This window comes from Anomalospiza imberbis, chromosome 1 (genome assembly GCF_031753505.1).
Source record: "Anomalospiza imberbis isolate Cuckoo-Finch-1a 21T00152 chromosome 1, ASM3175350v1, whole genome shotgun sequence".
In the NCBI taxonomy this organism is placed as follows: Eukaryota; Metazoa; Chordata; class Aves; order Passeriformes; family Viduidae; genus Anomalospiza; species Anomalospiza imberbis.
This window is the reverse complement of record NC_089681.1, coordinates 22,143,705-22,158,907: the sequence shown is the minus strand read 5'-3', so window position 1 is coordinate 22,158,907 and position 15,203 is coordinate 22,143,705. Positions and strand designations below refer to the sequence as shown.

Genomic DNA, 15,203 nt, shown 5'->3' with positions numbered 1-15,203 from the left:
CAGCAAGGAGCACTCGCTTAAAAGCAAAAATAAATCCAGAGAGCCTCAAAATTTGCAACCAAACAAAAATGACTCAAAACTGCTGTGTGATGAATAGACTCTACACCTTGTTTTTCAGGGGCAGAGGCAATTCTGAGCAGTCATTCTATCAGAAGAGCTTTTATAGCTATTGATTTTTGGAGAGGTGTGAAGCAGCTACTTAATTTCCTGACAAAGTACATCAGAAAATCAGAAAATTGAATGCTAACATTTATAAGTTCTCAGAGGGAAAAAATTAACCTATCTAAGCCTGCAAGTTATATGCTAGGATAAAGACCTAAGAAATTAATAAAAATTCTGGAAATTATAAAAAGCCTCCCTCTTATAAAAGATCCATGTATCTCAATTATCTGCTTTCCATATTTTCTCTTTAGTCCTTTGTACCTTTCACAGACTGATTTCAATTTATACAGATTGATTTCAATATTAGGACCCATGTCTACTTATCTATAAAGTCTAAGAAACTCAGGAGATCAGTCCTGAAATATAAAAGATTTTATTCACATGGAGCTGTGTCTGCCATTCAGGTTCCAAGGGTGACTTTACAGAGATGACACATTTTCTTGGCTTTGCAGTTCTTGTTGCTGTCCAACATGCCTGATATTCATTAATACCAGCTCTACAACATGTAAATCAAATTTAAGATCATTTTTGTTCACATGATGAAGAAATTTTAGAACATACTTCAGCTTCTGCAGGAATGTTTCTGGTAGAGCTGCAGGACAAGCCAAAGAAAGGGCATCACAAAGTGTTACAGTTTCACTGAAAAATTCACTTTGCCAATAAAAGGAACTGGATTTTAGCACAGTTCCAGCAAAAAGGTTCCTGAGCTTTACCTTTTGATCATCCCCTAAAGAACCAACAAATGACACAGAAAGAAGCTGTTGGTTACTATTAAACTTTTGATAACATACAAAATTTTTATTGAGAAAATATTATAATAGCAGTATATGAATAAATATTTAATTGAAATACATTGATAGCATATTTATGCATTTCATATTTACTGAAAATCATTTATAGGTACAAGTACATATAAAATCATAGACTTGCAATTTTTTGTACATGTAAATATGTAAATACTGGAGAAAAGTGATTATTTAACTCCTGAAATGCAGGACTATTTTAAAAAACTGTATGCTAGAAGTTGTCATTAGAAATACACATTTTGTGTGAACAGTATAGGAACAGTCGAGCAAAACCTGTGTGAAACTTAGTGCATAAATCTGCTCATACCCAGAGGCAGTAATAAGTTACATGTTTCTCTACATATGCTGTTTAAAATTGTCAAACATATATTTCATGTACTGGAACCAGAAATAACATCTTCTTGGCTGACTTTTTGGGATGTATTTCATAATTAGGTGTAGAAGTCAAAGATACCACTTCCTACCCAAAGGACACATAAACCCTTCAAGCATATCAGAACAGGTCAAATATCATTATATGCCCTAAAATGTCACTACTGCAAGGTGAATAACTGGCTTCTTTTGTTACCAATTCAACAAAGACTTGAAAAACCATTTCCAGTTTTAACTTACCTGGTTAGACAGCCATGATTGCTTCTCATGATGTACCTGAAAATTATACTCCTAGAAGACTAAAATGCACATTTCCAGCCTGTTCAATTCAGGTTTTTTATCTTGTCTTTCATTCATTCTAGCATGTGAATAAAATTCAGGACAATTCATTCTGGAGATGTAATACTGCCTCTTTATTTAAGGTTTAATAATTCCCAAAGAAACCAAATTTATGTAGAATTTATCCATGCAGGCCACATTTTAAAACACCAGTTACTGTAGCTAAATCTTTACATCTGAGTGCACCATCACTGTCTGGACCAAACCAAGTTGGCTGTTAGTCCATTGCTCACCCTTGAGAAGAGGAGATTGGATTGGACAGACATTCACCCCGTTGACTCAGAGCGAACACTCACCCACAGAGGAGACATCAGGCGAGACTGGTGAAGGTTGAGCTGGGTTAGCACCCGAATCTGCATAAATGTGTCCTGCTCCCTACTGCCCGGAGCATTCTGGCCCCAGACTGCTGCAAGGATTAGCAGAGCTGGGGAAAGCATTTTCCTAAAAAACCAGATGAGGCAGCAATGAGCTGGGATTATATATCAAAAGCTTCCAGAACTTCATGACCTTTGATCACTAAATTAATACTTTTTCTGTTTTACTTTAAGTGAATGTAACTGTTTCAACAGATTCTTGCTCATAATAATAGTTATAAATAATAAATTAATTTTTATCTTTTTTGAATACTAATTTTCCATTTTAAAGGTGCCACAATTAAATCAATTTTCCTTCACCTGAAAAAAAATATTGCTTCAAGACTATAGTTGAGAGCTCTTTCACTATGATTTTCAGGCACAATTTAGGGAATAGAAGAACAAATAAAACTTACGAGGGACAATTGTTTGCACCTTGCACCTTAAAATTTAGAACACATCAAAAATTGAGATTACAGGGAAAGCATATGTGCAATTTCTAAAAAAAAAAAAAAAATGCTTTTAATGTTTCCAAATATCAAATCAATGTGCATTTTGGTGAACTTGAAAGTAACCCCATAGTAATATGGGGGCTATCATAGTAATAGAAGTGGCATGGCAATTTTTGTTTATCAGTTTCTGATTGCTATATATTATTTAATAATTAGGTAACATGACATCACTGATAACCTATTTACTTCTAATAGTAAAACAGATTGATTGATATAGTTTGGTTTTGTTGCTGTAGTTTTTTAATATTTGAAAAATATTAGAAAATACATATTTTTAGTTAGTTTAGTTTGAGCTCAGGAAATTACCAGTAAAACAGAGAGGGCAAATGGGCAAATCTTAACATGTTTATAATACATTATTCTTATATATTACAATATAAACACATTTATACACATATTTTACTTCTATCTATATTACATCACTTACTACAAGTATAATTTATAGTAAAAACAGAAAAAAGGAACCAACAAGAAATGTTACAAATCAACTAGTCCATGTTTTAGCACCTAGAACAGGAGGGGAGAAAGAAGACTAAGTAATTTTTATTTTCCTCACAGTTGTTTCTGAAATATCTCTATTAGTATTGATAATTTATGGTTATGAACTCCTTCACACTGTCAGTCTCATGCTGTCTACAGGACATGTCAGTAGGCTCTAAAGAATCATAAACCAGCAGTCTTCTGCCACATGAATAGACTGAAAGCTTCTGGGACCAGTTACCCCTATCCATGCTGCTGTACTTGGAGGCACTGGAGCAGAACAGACATTGACAGCAGATTGCTCAGTAACCTGGTTAAAGTATCCAGTGTTAGCTGAGGGACAGAGTGAAGGAGGTTGGAGAATTAAAAACCTTTTTCCAGGTAAAAAAGAAGATCCACACAGGTTGTCTCTCAATCCTTCTTGCCAATAACCTCAGATTGTCTTATGTACTGCAAACTGCCCAGGCCAAACATTTAAAAATCTATTTAGATGTCTGTTTTCCTTGGTCTTATCAATGTCTATCAGTATCTGAAGGAAGCGTGTCAAGAGGATGGAGCCAGGCACTTCCCAGTGGTGCCAAGCAGCAGATGAGGGCAACAGGCAGAAAATAATGCATGGGAAGTTCCAACAGAACATGAGGAAGAACTTCACTCTGAGGCTGACAGAGAACCCAGGGAACAGAGAGGACATGAGGAAGAACTTCACTCTGAGGCTGACAGAGAACCCAGGGAACAGACTGCACAGCAGAGGTTGTGGAGATAGAAAATATATTTCTCTGGAGATACAAACTGTCTTTGATGCAATCCTGTGCAGCCTGCTCTAGGGTGAACCTGTCTTAGCAGGAAGGTTGGACTGGGTGATCTCCAGAGGTGCCTTCCAACCCCAACCATTCTGTGATCAAGTAATTCTCTAACAGCCACTTACTCATCCTCTACCTTTTCTAGATTTTCTTCATTTTTTAATGAACTCTATTTTTCCCCTCCATTTTGTATTTCACTGATCCCACTTCTGTTGCAGAAAACAGGAAATAGCCTATAGCAACAACAACAACGAAGACAGAAACACATTGAAAGACACTTTTATAAAGAAAAAAATGTACTCTGAATGTAGATATGTTTCCTGAGGACCTCCTCGAAGTGCTATTTTTTTCATGTCTGGCCAAAAATGACACTGTTTCGTGTACACTTTTTCAGTCTCCAGGTAAACTGTAGCGACTTTTGTTAGCTTTTCAGGGATTCACAACTGGTCAAGTTATATGATTGAACAAGATTCCCATGCCACTAGATTTGCAATTTTAATTATACCTATCCTGCATGTTTCACTGAAGTGTTGAAATACTGAATAAATTGGACTAGCTCAAGGAGCTGACATTTCCAGCAGACATGCCCTCGTTGCTGTAGCATGACCAAGTTCATTACTGTACATCCCCTGCCTACTACCTGCAAATTCCCCATGTACTCAGCTCACATCCCTCTGTACATCAGGGACCTTTATAACCCTCTCCAGCTACTCTTGTTTCATGCCACCCACTAATCTCCTTTCCTTCCAAGATTTATTCCTGTGTGATCCCTTCCACTTTTTCCTTTTTTTTTTTTTTCCTACTGTAGGAAATAAATTATTCAGGGTGTCAACATACTTGAACTAGAACTGATATGGAGGTAGTTATAATGAAATGCTAATTACTGCCAGGAAAATTACACAGTTGTTCTCAGCTGCTAGGTCTGCCAGGCAGCTGCCAGAAGCACTGTTTTTCCCCTACTCTTCTTCTTGTTTACTGATTTTTCACCAAAATAGGGCGTTGTTCTTCAATTCTGAACTTTCAGGAAACATTCCAGCACTGATTGGATATGTCATTCAAAAGTAATAACATAATGGACAAAGAAACAGAAGAATGTTTTTCTGTTGAAATAAGGGCTTTTGATGCAGGCTTAGGGTGTCCTTCAACATCCCACTTATCAGTTGCCACATCCCTCTGCTGTGTCAATGCAATTCTGTGGGGGGGTATGCTATAAATGAGATTGCTTCCATTGATTATTTCTCTGAGCTGGCTTGCAGTGCACGCTCCTGAAAAGTGTTACCAGTAAAATTCACCACTCCTACCCCTCTAGCAGAGGAACAGAAAGGTATAGCAGTTCTGCAAAGGAATTCTTCAAGAATGCTAGTCCTAGAGAAATTGTTTAGTTGGACGCACAACTTAATTAAAGACCACTGATGCTGTTAAAATTTTCCTGCCTGCTACCACCTCTTAGCCGCAGGTTAACATGCCACAGGTATTGAAGAATGATTGAACATACACTCGAGTATGAGCTGTGGGAGTGGTGACCACTGCAAGAAGAAAAGCAGTCCAAGCTGCTTTGACTCTTAGTGAGGTGAAATACTGTCTTACAAGCTGTGATTCATGAGTGAAGATGGCATAGTGAGTGTATGCAAAATGAGGTTTGATTCATGGTTAGCTCAGCATGTGTATACCAGAGGCATAAGAGACAGGTAATCCAGCAGGATTTGGAGCCTCCAGACCTTGATTAGCTCAGCCAGATTTCAATACATGTACTACTATAGGGGTAGGCTCCTATCCGAGCACTTGCTGTTTGAGCTTCACATTCGCTCTCTCAGATGCTGTATAGTGTTGTCTTTTCAGCCATGTAACTACACTGCAGACTAAATTAATGGGATTTCAAATTTCCAGAAGCAATATGCAACTCAGGAGGCATATCCCAGGCTTTCCTTCAAAACTCAAATCAGAGGCCTTTGTAAAAGGTTATTAATTATCTACATCAAAGCCATGCCCACAGGCACTGCTTACTGCACTTTTCCCTGACAAAAATGAGCTCAGCTCATTTCCAAATCACCCATATGCCAATATGTCAGCCTGCATTCTATTAACTCACCTTTCCAGGGCATTTTCTGCGTGCCACAAGCAACCCCGAAAGGACTCAATCCTGCTGCTGATGGATTTCCTCTATGACCTAGAGAAGGGAGAAGCACTCTGGGCATGCAGAACATCAAGGGCATTCCTGGGTGTCAGGAACTCCTCTCACATCTGAAATGGTGCAATTGAGAACCTAAGCAGAACCTTGCTTTAAACCAAGCCAGAAAATGCACACCTTTATTAAGCAGAGTGGGAGCAAGCGTTTGCCACCGCTGGGGTTTGCCCCACACGGCCATTTGTCAATTATAACAACATGAAGCAAACCTTGGAGCTGGGGCTGGTTGAGGCAGTGGCACATCTCAGGGGTTCAGTGCTCCGGGATGGAGCCCACCGTGCCCAAGCGCCCCGCGGCGGGGCTCACACACCTGAGGGGCGGCCGGGCCACTCCGCCCTGGGAGGAGGCTGTGTGGAGGGCTGCGCGCAGTTCCGGGCCCCTCAGTTCAGGAAGGACATTGAGGTGCTGGGGAGAGTCCAGAAAAGGGCAATGGAACTGGTGAAGGGTCTGGAGGACAAGTCCTGTGAGGAGCAGCTGGGGGAGCCGGGGATGTTTAACTTGGAGAAAAGGAGGCTCAGGGGTGACCTTACCACTCCCTACAACTGCGTGAAAGGAGGTTAACGCCAGATGAGAATTGGCCCTTCCTCCAAGAAAAAAATGGAGACAACATGAGGACAGAAACTCAAGCTGTGTCAGAGGATGTTCAGGTTGGACGTTAGGAGGAATTTCTTCACGTGAAGGGCGGGTGATTAGACACCGGAATGGACTTCGCAGGGAGTCATCGTCTCTGGGGTGTTTAGGTGAATACGCACGTGGCACTCAGTGCCATGGTATAGTTGGCAAGATGCGGTTCGGTCACAGGCTGGACTCGGTGACCTCGGAGGCCGTCCCAAGCTCCGCCTCTCCGTCACTCACGGGCCCGCGCGCTCCCGCCTCACGGGGACGCCGGGGAATCCCCGCCCCGCCCCCGCGGGACACGTGACCTCCTCCGCCCTCAGAGCCGCCGCCTGGCCCCGCCCCGCGCTCGCGCCAAACGCTTCCGGCCGAGGGCCAGCGGCGGAGCGCGCATGCGCCGGGAAACCCGGAAGCGCCCGAGCCGCGGAGCCGGGGCGGGAGGCGCTGCCGGAGGCGCTGCGTGCGCGGCGCTGCCGCGGCCCGGCCGGCCCGGGGTGGGCGCGGAGCCTCGGGGCGCTGTGCAGGGCCAGGTAAAGGGGCCCTGAGGGGGCGTGGGCCCGCGGGAGGGACGTGCGAGGATGTGTCCCTAAGGTACGGGCGCGGGGTTCCCGGGTGTGTGACGGTATCCCGCGGCGGTGACGGGACGGGGAAGGGTCTCGTCGGGACGGCGGGGGTGTGGGAAAGGATGTGGAGAGGGATGGGAGCGATGGCAGACCTTAATGTAGCCTCAGCTCGGTTCGTGAAGGATGTTGGTTTCTTGGAGTTCAGGCTGGCGCTAAACTGGCAGGATTGCTTGGTACGCGGTGCTGAGACCGGTGAGGTGCATCTAAGGCGGTACTTCAGTGTGGACTCGTACCAGTTAGGAGTTACCCTTTTTTGATGTTATCCAAATTTATCCTCTTGATGACTCCAAAAAGGAGTTGTCCCGTCGCTTAACGCTGTGTGAAGGCATGGTGGACTGCTTGATCACTTTTTCTGTTTCTTCGTTTGTTTGGTTGGCTTTTTTTTTGGATAAGCTAGTTACTAGTTCTGATACACATATATACACATATATACACATATATACACATATATACACATATATACACATATATACACATATATACACATATATACACATATATACACATATATACACATACATCTATAGATACACATATATATATGTGTGTGTGTATGTGTATATATACACACACAGATATGTGTGTGTGAATATACATATATATTATATGTAACCTGAAAATCCGTAGTTGTAAATAGATGTGCTTGCATCTTTCTATAAGTTTTATCTATAAGTATGTAACTATATGAGCCTCTGACTATAAATTATGTTTAGAATTCTTTTCATCCATTCAAACAATGGGAGTGTTGGATTATTGAAAATTAGACTGGAGATATATGACTGACTTCTCAATTTCTTGTCCTTTTCCTAGTGCTTGACCTGTAATACAGAGATCTTCCAGAATGCTGGAGTCCTATGTAACTCCTATTTTGATGAGTTATGTGAATCGCTACATAAAGAACTTGAAGCCTTCAGATTTGCAGCTGTCACTTTGGGGAGGAGATGTTGTGCTCAGTAAACTTGAATTAAAGCTGGATGTACTTGAACAGGTATGTTATGTTTATAGCAGTTACAGTCCATGCCTTTGATTTAAAAGAAGTTGCCTGAATTATTTTAAATTGGTCTGCACAGCTAAGTAATAACTTAGTGCTTGCTGGTTTTCTTCTTATGCAAGTATTTTTCTTCCCCTGCACTTAGTTATTCTTGCTTTAATTTCATGCTATTTGTTTAGCAGTGAATGGTAATTCTTTACACATTCTGTAAGTTATGGAGTGTGAAGAAAGGCTTCTTTGTGGACATGTTTCTTCTTTGAGTAACTATTGTTTTATGGTAGGAGCATTAATCGAATTGCTTTTCCAGTCATATTTACAAATTACATATAGTAACTAAGTTGAAAGGTCACCAAGTAAAGTGGGATCTCTTTTTAATTACGCATACTAAACCCATTTGTGCTTCGTATTGTTTTCCAACTTCAGATTTCATTGGTCCAGTTGTATCTAAACTTGAGTAATAGATTTGACCATCTGGTTTCTGTGGATTAAATCAAAGACACAGTAAAACAACAAGCTTGACCAAGTAAAACACGAGATACAGAATTTGGAGCCTGCTGTCAATATGCAGTGGTAAAGCCTTAGCACAGGGATGGTTTCCTTTCATGCTTATCTGAGTTGACAACTTGAGTGTGTGAGACTGATAAAGCTGCTTTCTGTTGTGCATGGAGTAGCAGGGCTTAGCTAGAGTTCTGTGGCCAGATGTAGTCCAACCAAGTGAAGGAGCTGAGAGAAATGCAGCAAAGAATGGGAAATGTAGTAAATACATCCCTTGAAAGAAGAATAAAATATACAGGGAATGTGTTTTTAATGTTGACTAAAATCAGGTGAGACAAGATAGGGCAAGAATTATTTGGATCTGACAAGCAATTGAATAAATTGCATGTTGGGAGACTTAGGTTAGACATAAATGGAAATCTCATTTATGTGTCAGATTATAAGGCATTGGAATAGGCTGGGGTGACTGTGTGTCTCTGTTGGGAGCACCTTTTAAAATGTGAAAATATACATATGGCTAATTAAGAATCTCTGATCCTGTTCTGGAAGAAGAGACAATCTTACAAGAGATCTTGTTCTGTTTTCTGTGCCTTTTAAATAACCTTACTTGCCTTCCTTCAAGTGTTTCATAGCCTCTGTGTTTTCTCTGAAGTCTATTACTGGGTAGATCTTGTCCGTACAGCTGATTTTCTGTAGGATGTGTTCTCCCGTGAGCCTTTTTAAGTCTATATGTACAAAGAAGGGTTGATCAGAAAGGACTTCTGGAGGTCATCTGGTCCAACCTGTTTTGAGCAGGACTGTTGCCAGCATTATGTCAGACATTGTATGTTTTGCTTCAGTTGGATCTTGAACTCTGTCTTGTGAGAAGCTCCTCTCTGGGTAAGCTGTTTCAGTGCTCTGCTGTGCGGAGAGGAAGTTTGTCCGAATAACAAATGATGACTTGGGATGTCATCCCAATGATGATTAGGATATCAAACATGCTGCATTACCTGTCACTATAAGAATTTTGCTGCTGTCATTGGTGGTGTTCCCTTTCCAGTACTTGCAGTTTGCTGGTAGGTGATCCCTTGCTTCTTCTTTGTCTGCCTGTGAACTGGGTTCCTAAATATCCAGCTCAACCTGATAATGTTATGGCTTTTGTGGCAAATGCTGCCATATGCACCCATGGTCATTTGAATGGGAATGTGAATATGTGATGGATGCAAAATTTAGCTCAGACTCATGCTTTTTACATTATTTGGCTGGGTGCTCATAAAATGTAGTTATTTTCATTTGGCTCTTATTATTATTTGGAACTTGTCTGAACCCACAGACGAGAGTGGGTCCAGGGGGTATTGAGAGTGTCTTCCTCTTTTTTTTTTTTGTGGAGGGGATGCCGTTTATTTCTGCCCAGCAAAACTCTTTGAATAAGCACTATGTGGTAATGCAAAGTATCCAAGCCTTTGCAGCTGTCAGGAGCTCCCTTGAAAAGCTGGTCTCTGAAAAGTACCAGTATATATCATTTTAGTTGGCTTCTCTCCCTGGATTGATTCATGATACTCAAAGTTAGTCCCCTTAACTGCTCTGCTCTTGTAACACTGTTCTGTCCTGGATTGCTATCCCCAGCCTGGTTTCCTGATCCTTATCTGACATGAACACAGCTTTAATTTCATGCTTCAGGTTCTTGGATACAAATCCACCTATCCTGGATGTATTTGTCTAGAGTCTTAAACATTTTCAGAGCATTCCATCTTCTGGGGAGTTGTACATGTTTTTTGGGAGTGTTAGCATAGGTGCCAAACTACCTGGACAAAGCACTTTATAACAGATTTGGGAACAAGTGTGTGCTTCCTGCTCCATGCGCTTTAGCTGATGTTAGTGTTCCCATGTCATGTTGTGCTGTTCTGAGCCACCCAACAGAATCCCAAAAGACAGATAAGAACAAAGCATAAACTGCTGTTTGTCTTATGGAAGATTTTAATTTATTTTTTGGACCAAATTGGAGCCAATACCTCTTGAGATCAGATGAAATGCAGTTCTTGACAGAAAATTTACCAAATGCGAAGAGAATGTTCCAGTATCTGAAAATACTTTACATGTTTTTTACATATAGTTTTGTAAGTTTTATATAGTTTTGTAAGTATTTATGCTCTCATTAAACTAAGCTGAATGTCATTGAAATAACTCTTAGGGTCTGTCCTTCTCTCTGTCCCCCTTCTTTTATACAAACTCGTTCTGTTGTGGAAGTTAAGTACTAGTTTGTACTCAGCTTGAATCTTCTAGGTACAGTGTAGCTTTTGTATATAATTGTGTCACTCTCTGAATAGCCAGTAGATTTTATAATAATTATCTTTAGTTGAAGATTAAATCTGATAAAATTTTGATTTTTTTTTTCCTATCCTGAACGATTCAATTACTGGAAGACTGAAAATTCCAAGAGATTTTCCAACTGTACATTGCATAATATGCACATTGTACAAAAACTACTTCAAGAAAGTAATTTATTATAAAATTTTGAAACTAATACTTTAAATATTGTTTTTTGGCAAAGCATTTTAAGCACTTCTGTCAAGTTTTGTATGAAGTCCTGTATTACCAGAGGTAACAGAACTACCTCTGAACTTGGTAAGTAACTTGTGTGTTGTATATCTGTTGACACAGTGGTGCCAAAAAGATGACGTATATCGGTCTCTTCTTGCTGCTTGTGCGTATTCCCATAATTAGTTTATTAGCTGTTTTGCAAATGCAGAAGGAAAAGATTAAGTAGTCTTTGGAAGACAAAGGCTACCTTGATCTAAAAAGAATTTGTGTAGAAAGAAACATAAAAAATTCTAATGTACTTAAATTAGTTTTTGGGAAATGGGAACATTGAACTATCCTTATTTTAAGTCTCTGTTATATGTCACTGGTTACTTGTGAAATACCTCCTTGACTGTGAAGAAAAGGTATTTGAGTTAACACTGATGTGGAGAACAAGTACTTGCCTATCACCCCAACTTTTAGAATAGTCTTGTGTTTTAGAGCAAGGGGAGATTTTAGGTCAAAGGGGAATTATGATCATCTAGTATGCAGTCTTACATGTTAGTCAGTTATTTATGGCTAGATATTAATTAATCTGGAATTTATCACTGATAAATGTATTTATTTCAATATATTTAGGCAAAAAATTACATTAGCTTGCTTCACAGAAATATTGTATAGGCACACTTTAAGACTTTATAATACATATCAGCTAGTAAATGCAAAATGCCCTTGTCCCCAGATATTATTCATACAGAGGTTCTGTACAGCAGGGATAGGTCTAGGGTCAAGGAGTGCAGGAAAAGAGGCTTTCTGGATCCACTGGTAGTTGCTTGTCTGAAATTCCCTAGCAACTTGCCTGCTTGATTTCTGAGTGTCCTGGACCTTCTCTGGACCTATGAATCTATTAATTCATAGGAATTTTGTGTTGAATGATATGCATGTACCTAACCTAAGCCAAGGGGAAAAGGTGTTTAAGCCCTGGCTTGCCAGGATAATTCTGGAGTCTTGAACGAAGGTTTGTGTTCTGATTTTACCAAAATACAGTTAAGAGCCTGTGTGCGCTGGCCAGCAGCGGGCTCAGCAGGAGCCAGCAATGCACCCTGGCGGCCCAGAGGACAAACCCCTTCCTGGGGTGCATCAAACTCAGCATCACCAGCTGGTCACAGAGGTGACTGCCCTGCTGTACAGCCTTGGTGTGGCCTCACCTTGAGCTCTGTGTGCTGCTCTGGGCCCCACAGCTGAAGAATGAGGGTAAAGGATGAGAGCGTGTCCAGAGGAGGGCAACAAAGGTGGTGAAAGGGCTGGAGGCTATATCCTGTTTGAAAGGACTTTGGGCTTGTTTCATTTGGAGAAAAGGAGGCTGAGGGGTGACCTCACAGGTCTCTACAGCTTCCTGAGGAGGGGACATGGAGAGGGAGATGCTGAGCTCTTCTCCCTGGTATTCGGGGATAGAACATATGGGAATGGTTCGGAGCTGTACCACAGGAGGCTTAGACTGGACATCAGGATGCATTTCCTTACTGAAAGGGTGGTCAATCACTGGAACAGGCTTCCTGCAGGAGGAGGATGCCCCAAGCCTGTCAGTGTGTAAGAGACACTTGGAGAATGCCCTTAATAACATATTTTGGCTTCTGGTCAGCCCTGAATTGGTCAGACAGTTGGACTATATGGTAATTGTAGGTCGGCTAAAACTGCTTCCATGTATCTAGGAGACTTGGATTCACTTATTTCTCAACCTGAGAACATATTGCACTTGTAGTTCCCAGCATCTAAAATGATGATGAAAATACCAGGCTATAAGCAACTTGCAGATGTGTTGTTTTTTCTCCATTAAAACTTTAAAACTTGATAGTAAAAAATATCAGAATATGTATTAGCAAACTGAAAGGATGAAGCATCCCTGAAACCTGAGCATTAGAATACTTAGTATCGAGAATGTTGACTTAAAATTCTAACATATCATATATTGCTTCTTTATTTTACAGTAAACAATTGTTTTCCTTATTCCAAATCTTGATTGCTGGGACCAGCTTTCTAGCCTGACCCTTTTGTTGGTTAAGTGTAGAGCTAATTTTTGCAGAACACCTGAAGCTACTGGGAAATTGCAACACTTTGTACACTTTGTATTGTATGTACACCAATTTACTTAGTTGGGTGCTTTTAATCTAAACTTTGGCACCTTGTTTCCTGATGAATTGCTGCAAGCCGCAGCTGGTTCCCTGAGGCTGTCCTGCAGAGTTGTGATCTGTGTTGGAGTGCCCAGGCATTTGTTAGAAGCTCTGGACTGACTTGCACAAGTTTTTAAACCAGTGAGATATCTACATTAGTCCTTGCTGTGGAGGAGTCTGGTTTTGCCAATGAAAAATTTAATAACTTTGTATTTACTGAGTAGTTTGATGTGACAGGCGGCAACAATGGGCCAGTCTTATGAGAACTGAGTTCTTAAAATTCTTAAACACTAAAATATTTCGAAAGAAATTGCCTTACTGTGGTATTGTCAATGTTTAATTCCAAATTTGGACTCTTCACAATAATACTGGTTGCATATCCATTTAAGTATTTACCTTCACTTTGTTTGTTTCTACTTTTACCTTGAATAGCGAAACATTTTGCAGTAGCTTCATGTGAGAGAGGTGGTTTTAGCTGTCCTTTATTATCAATGTCATGGTAACCCAAATGTCTCCTTTGAACAGACTAATTGTGACATAATCGTGCAAGTGATTACGAAGGCAAATGCCAAGTCTTGAGGCGTGCTGCTGATTATGGGAGGGAGAATAACTTTTGACTTGCTTTGTGATAGAACGTTACTATTTTGAGTTTCAAATGTGTCTGGGATTTTGATAGGTTTCAGTAGTTAATTCTGTATTCTTTGTTGTTGTTAGGAGCTGAAACTGCCATTTACCTTTTTAAGTGGGCACATTCATGAACTTCGGATTCATGTGCCATGGACGAAATTGGGATCAGAACCAGTTGTCATCACTATCAATACAATGGAATGCATCTTGAAGTTAAAGGATGGGGCTCAGGTAAGAAATGTCATGAATGCTTTTCCAACATTGTGAGGCTCATGAGAACAAGAGCTTCTGTAGGCCATTTTCATGAAACTCTTCTGAAGAATCTGGCATATGAAGTTGGGATCCCTTTTGTTTTCTGGCAGGCTAATATTTTTATTCTTGTCACAGCTATTATCTTCCTTTATGCTTATTTTTGAACTCTTTATTAGTTGTAGCTGTGTTCTTGCAGATATGAAAGCAAGTTAATAGTGCTCTGTCAGATTTTTCCTATGACTAGAGGAGAACTGGATTTCAAGAGCAGTATAGTATCCTGTGTGCTCCCGGCTTCTGTCTCCCAAGCAGCAGTGCTGGTTGCTTGAGTCAGCTGTATGTGGCACAACGCAGCACTGGGCATTTTTCAAAAGTTGTGTTGCTGTTATTGAAGGAATGCTTTGAAGATCCTGGAGTCTAACTAATTTTTACCTTTAGAAATTATACTGCTTGCTTGAGTATACTTGGAAGATTTCTTGTATGTAAGGCTCTTCAGGGATTTTTTTTTCTTTTAGTTGCTCAGAATAGTTTGTGCATTAGGCTGTTTTCACAGGCCCAGGTAAGGTTTCCTTCTGACATAATGAAGCTAAAATATGCAGTGCCTCAATTTTTGTCAAATGTCTAACTTAGTTAACCAAAAGTTCTTGATTATGTTAATGTTGAACTTGTGGGGTTTTTTTAATCAGCATGGTGCTTTAATTCTAAAGAGGCTTACAAGCTTGTTTTGCTTGTTTGTTTTTTTAAAAGCCTTGTTCACGTTTTGATTTCAACAGTGCTTCACTTATATTAAGGATCATGCAAACAAAAATTCCACTTTGCAAAAAACTCCAGTGTTTGGTAGGGTGCTTGATGAGCTGTTAAAATTTAACATCAATAACTAGATACAAGGCAGCAAGAACACTGCTGGAAAACACTTTCCTGTTC

At 40.3% G+C, this 15,203-nt stretch overlaps 1 protein-coding gene and 1 long non-coding RNA gene across 8 annotated transcripts in view; one reads left to right on the top strand and one right to left on the bottom strand.

Annotated features, from left to right (window-relative positions):
* Window positions 1-933: 933 nt before the first annotated feature.
* LOC137470558 (uncharacterized) lies at window positions 934-6,460 on the bottom strand. Its single transcript, XR_010997128.1, has 2 exons — window positions 5,914-6,460; window positions 934-2,120 (listed from the first exon to the last, which is right to left on the bottom strand). It is a non-coding gene; the product is annotated as an uncharacterized lncRNA (long non-coding RNA).
* Window positions 6,461-7,034: 574 nt separating this feature from the next.
* The window catches only part of VPS13B (vacuolar protein sorting 13 homolog B), a 431,250-nt gene continuing 423,081 nt past the window's right edge, over window positions 7,035-15,203 (top strand). For 3 of the 7 annotated variants that reach the window (XM_068183911.1, XM_068183916.1, XM_068183903.1), the window contains exons 1-3: window positions 7,037-7,215; window positions 8,058-8,235; window positions 14,118-14,261. In XM_068183911.1, coding sequence (XP_068040012.1) covers window positions 8,089-8,235; window positions 14,118-14,261 — 291 coding nt within the window. In that variant the 5' untranslated portion in view covers window positions 7,037-7,215; window positions 8,058-8,088. Of the gene's footprint in view, window positions 7,247-8,057; window positions 8,236-14,117; window positions 14,262-15,203 lie in introns of all 7 variants that reach the window. The other 4 variants (XR_010997092.1, XM_068183879.1, XM_068183889.1 and 1 more) reach the window with 4 other exon arrangements.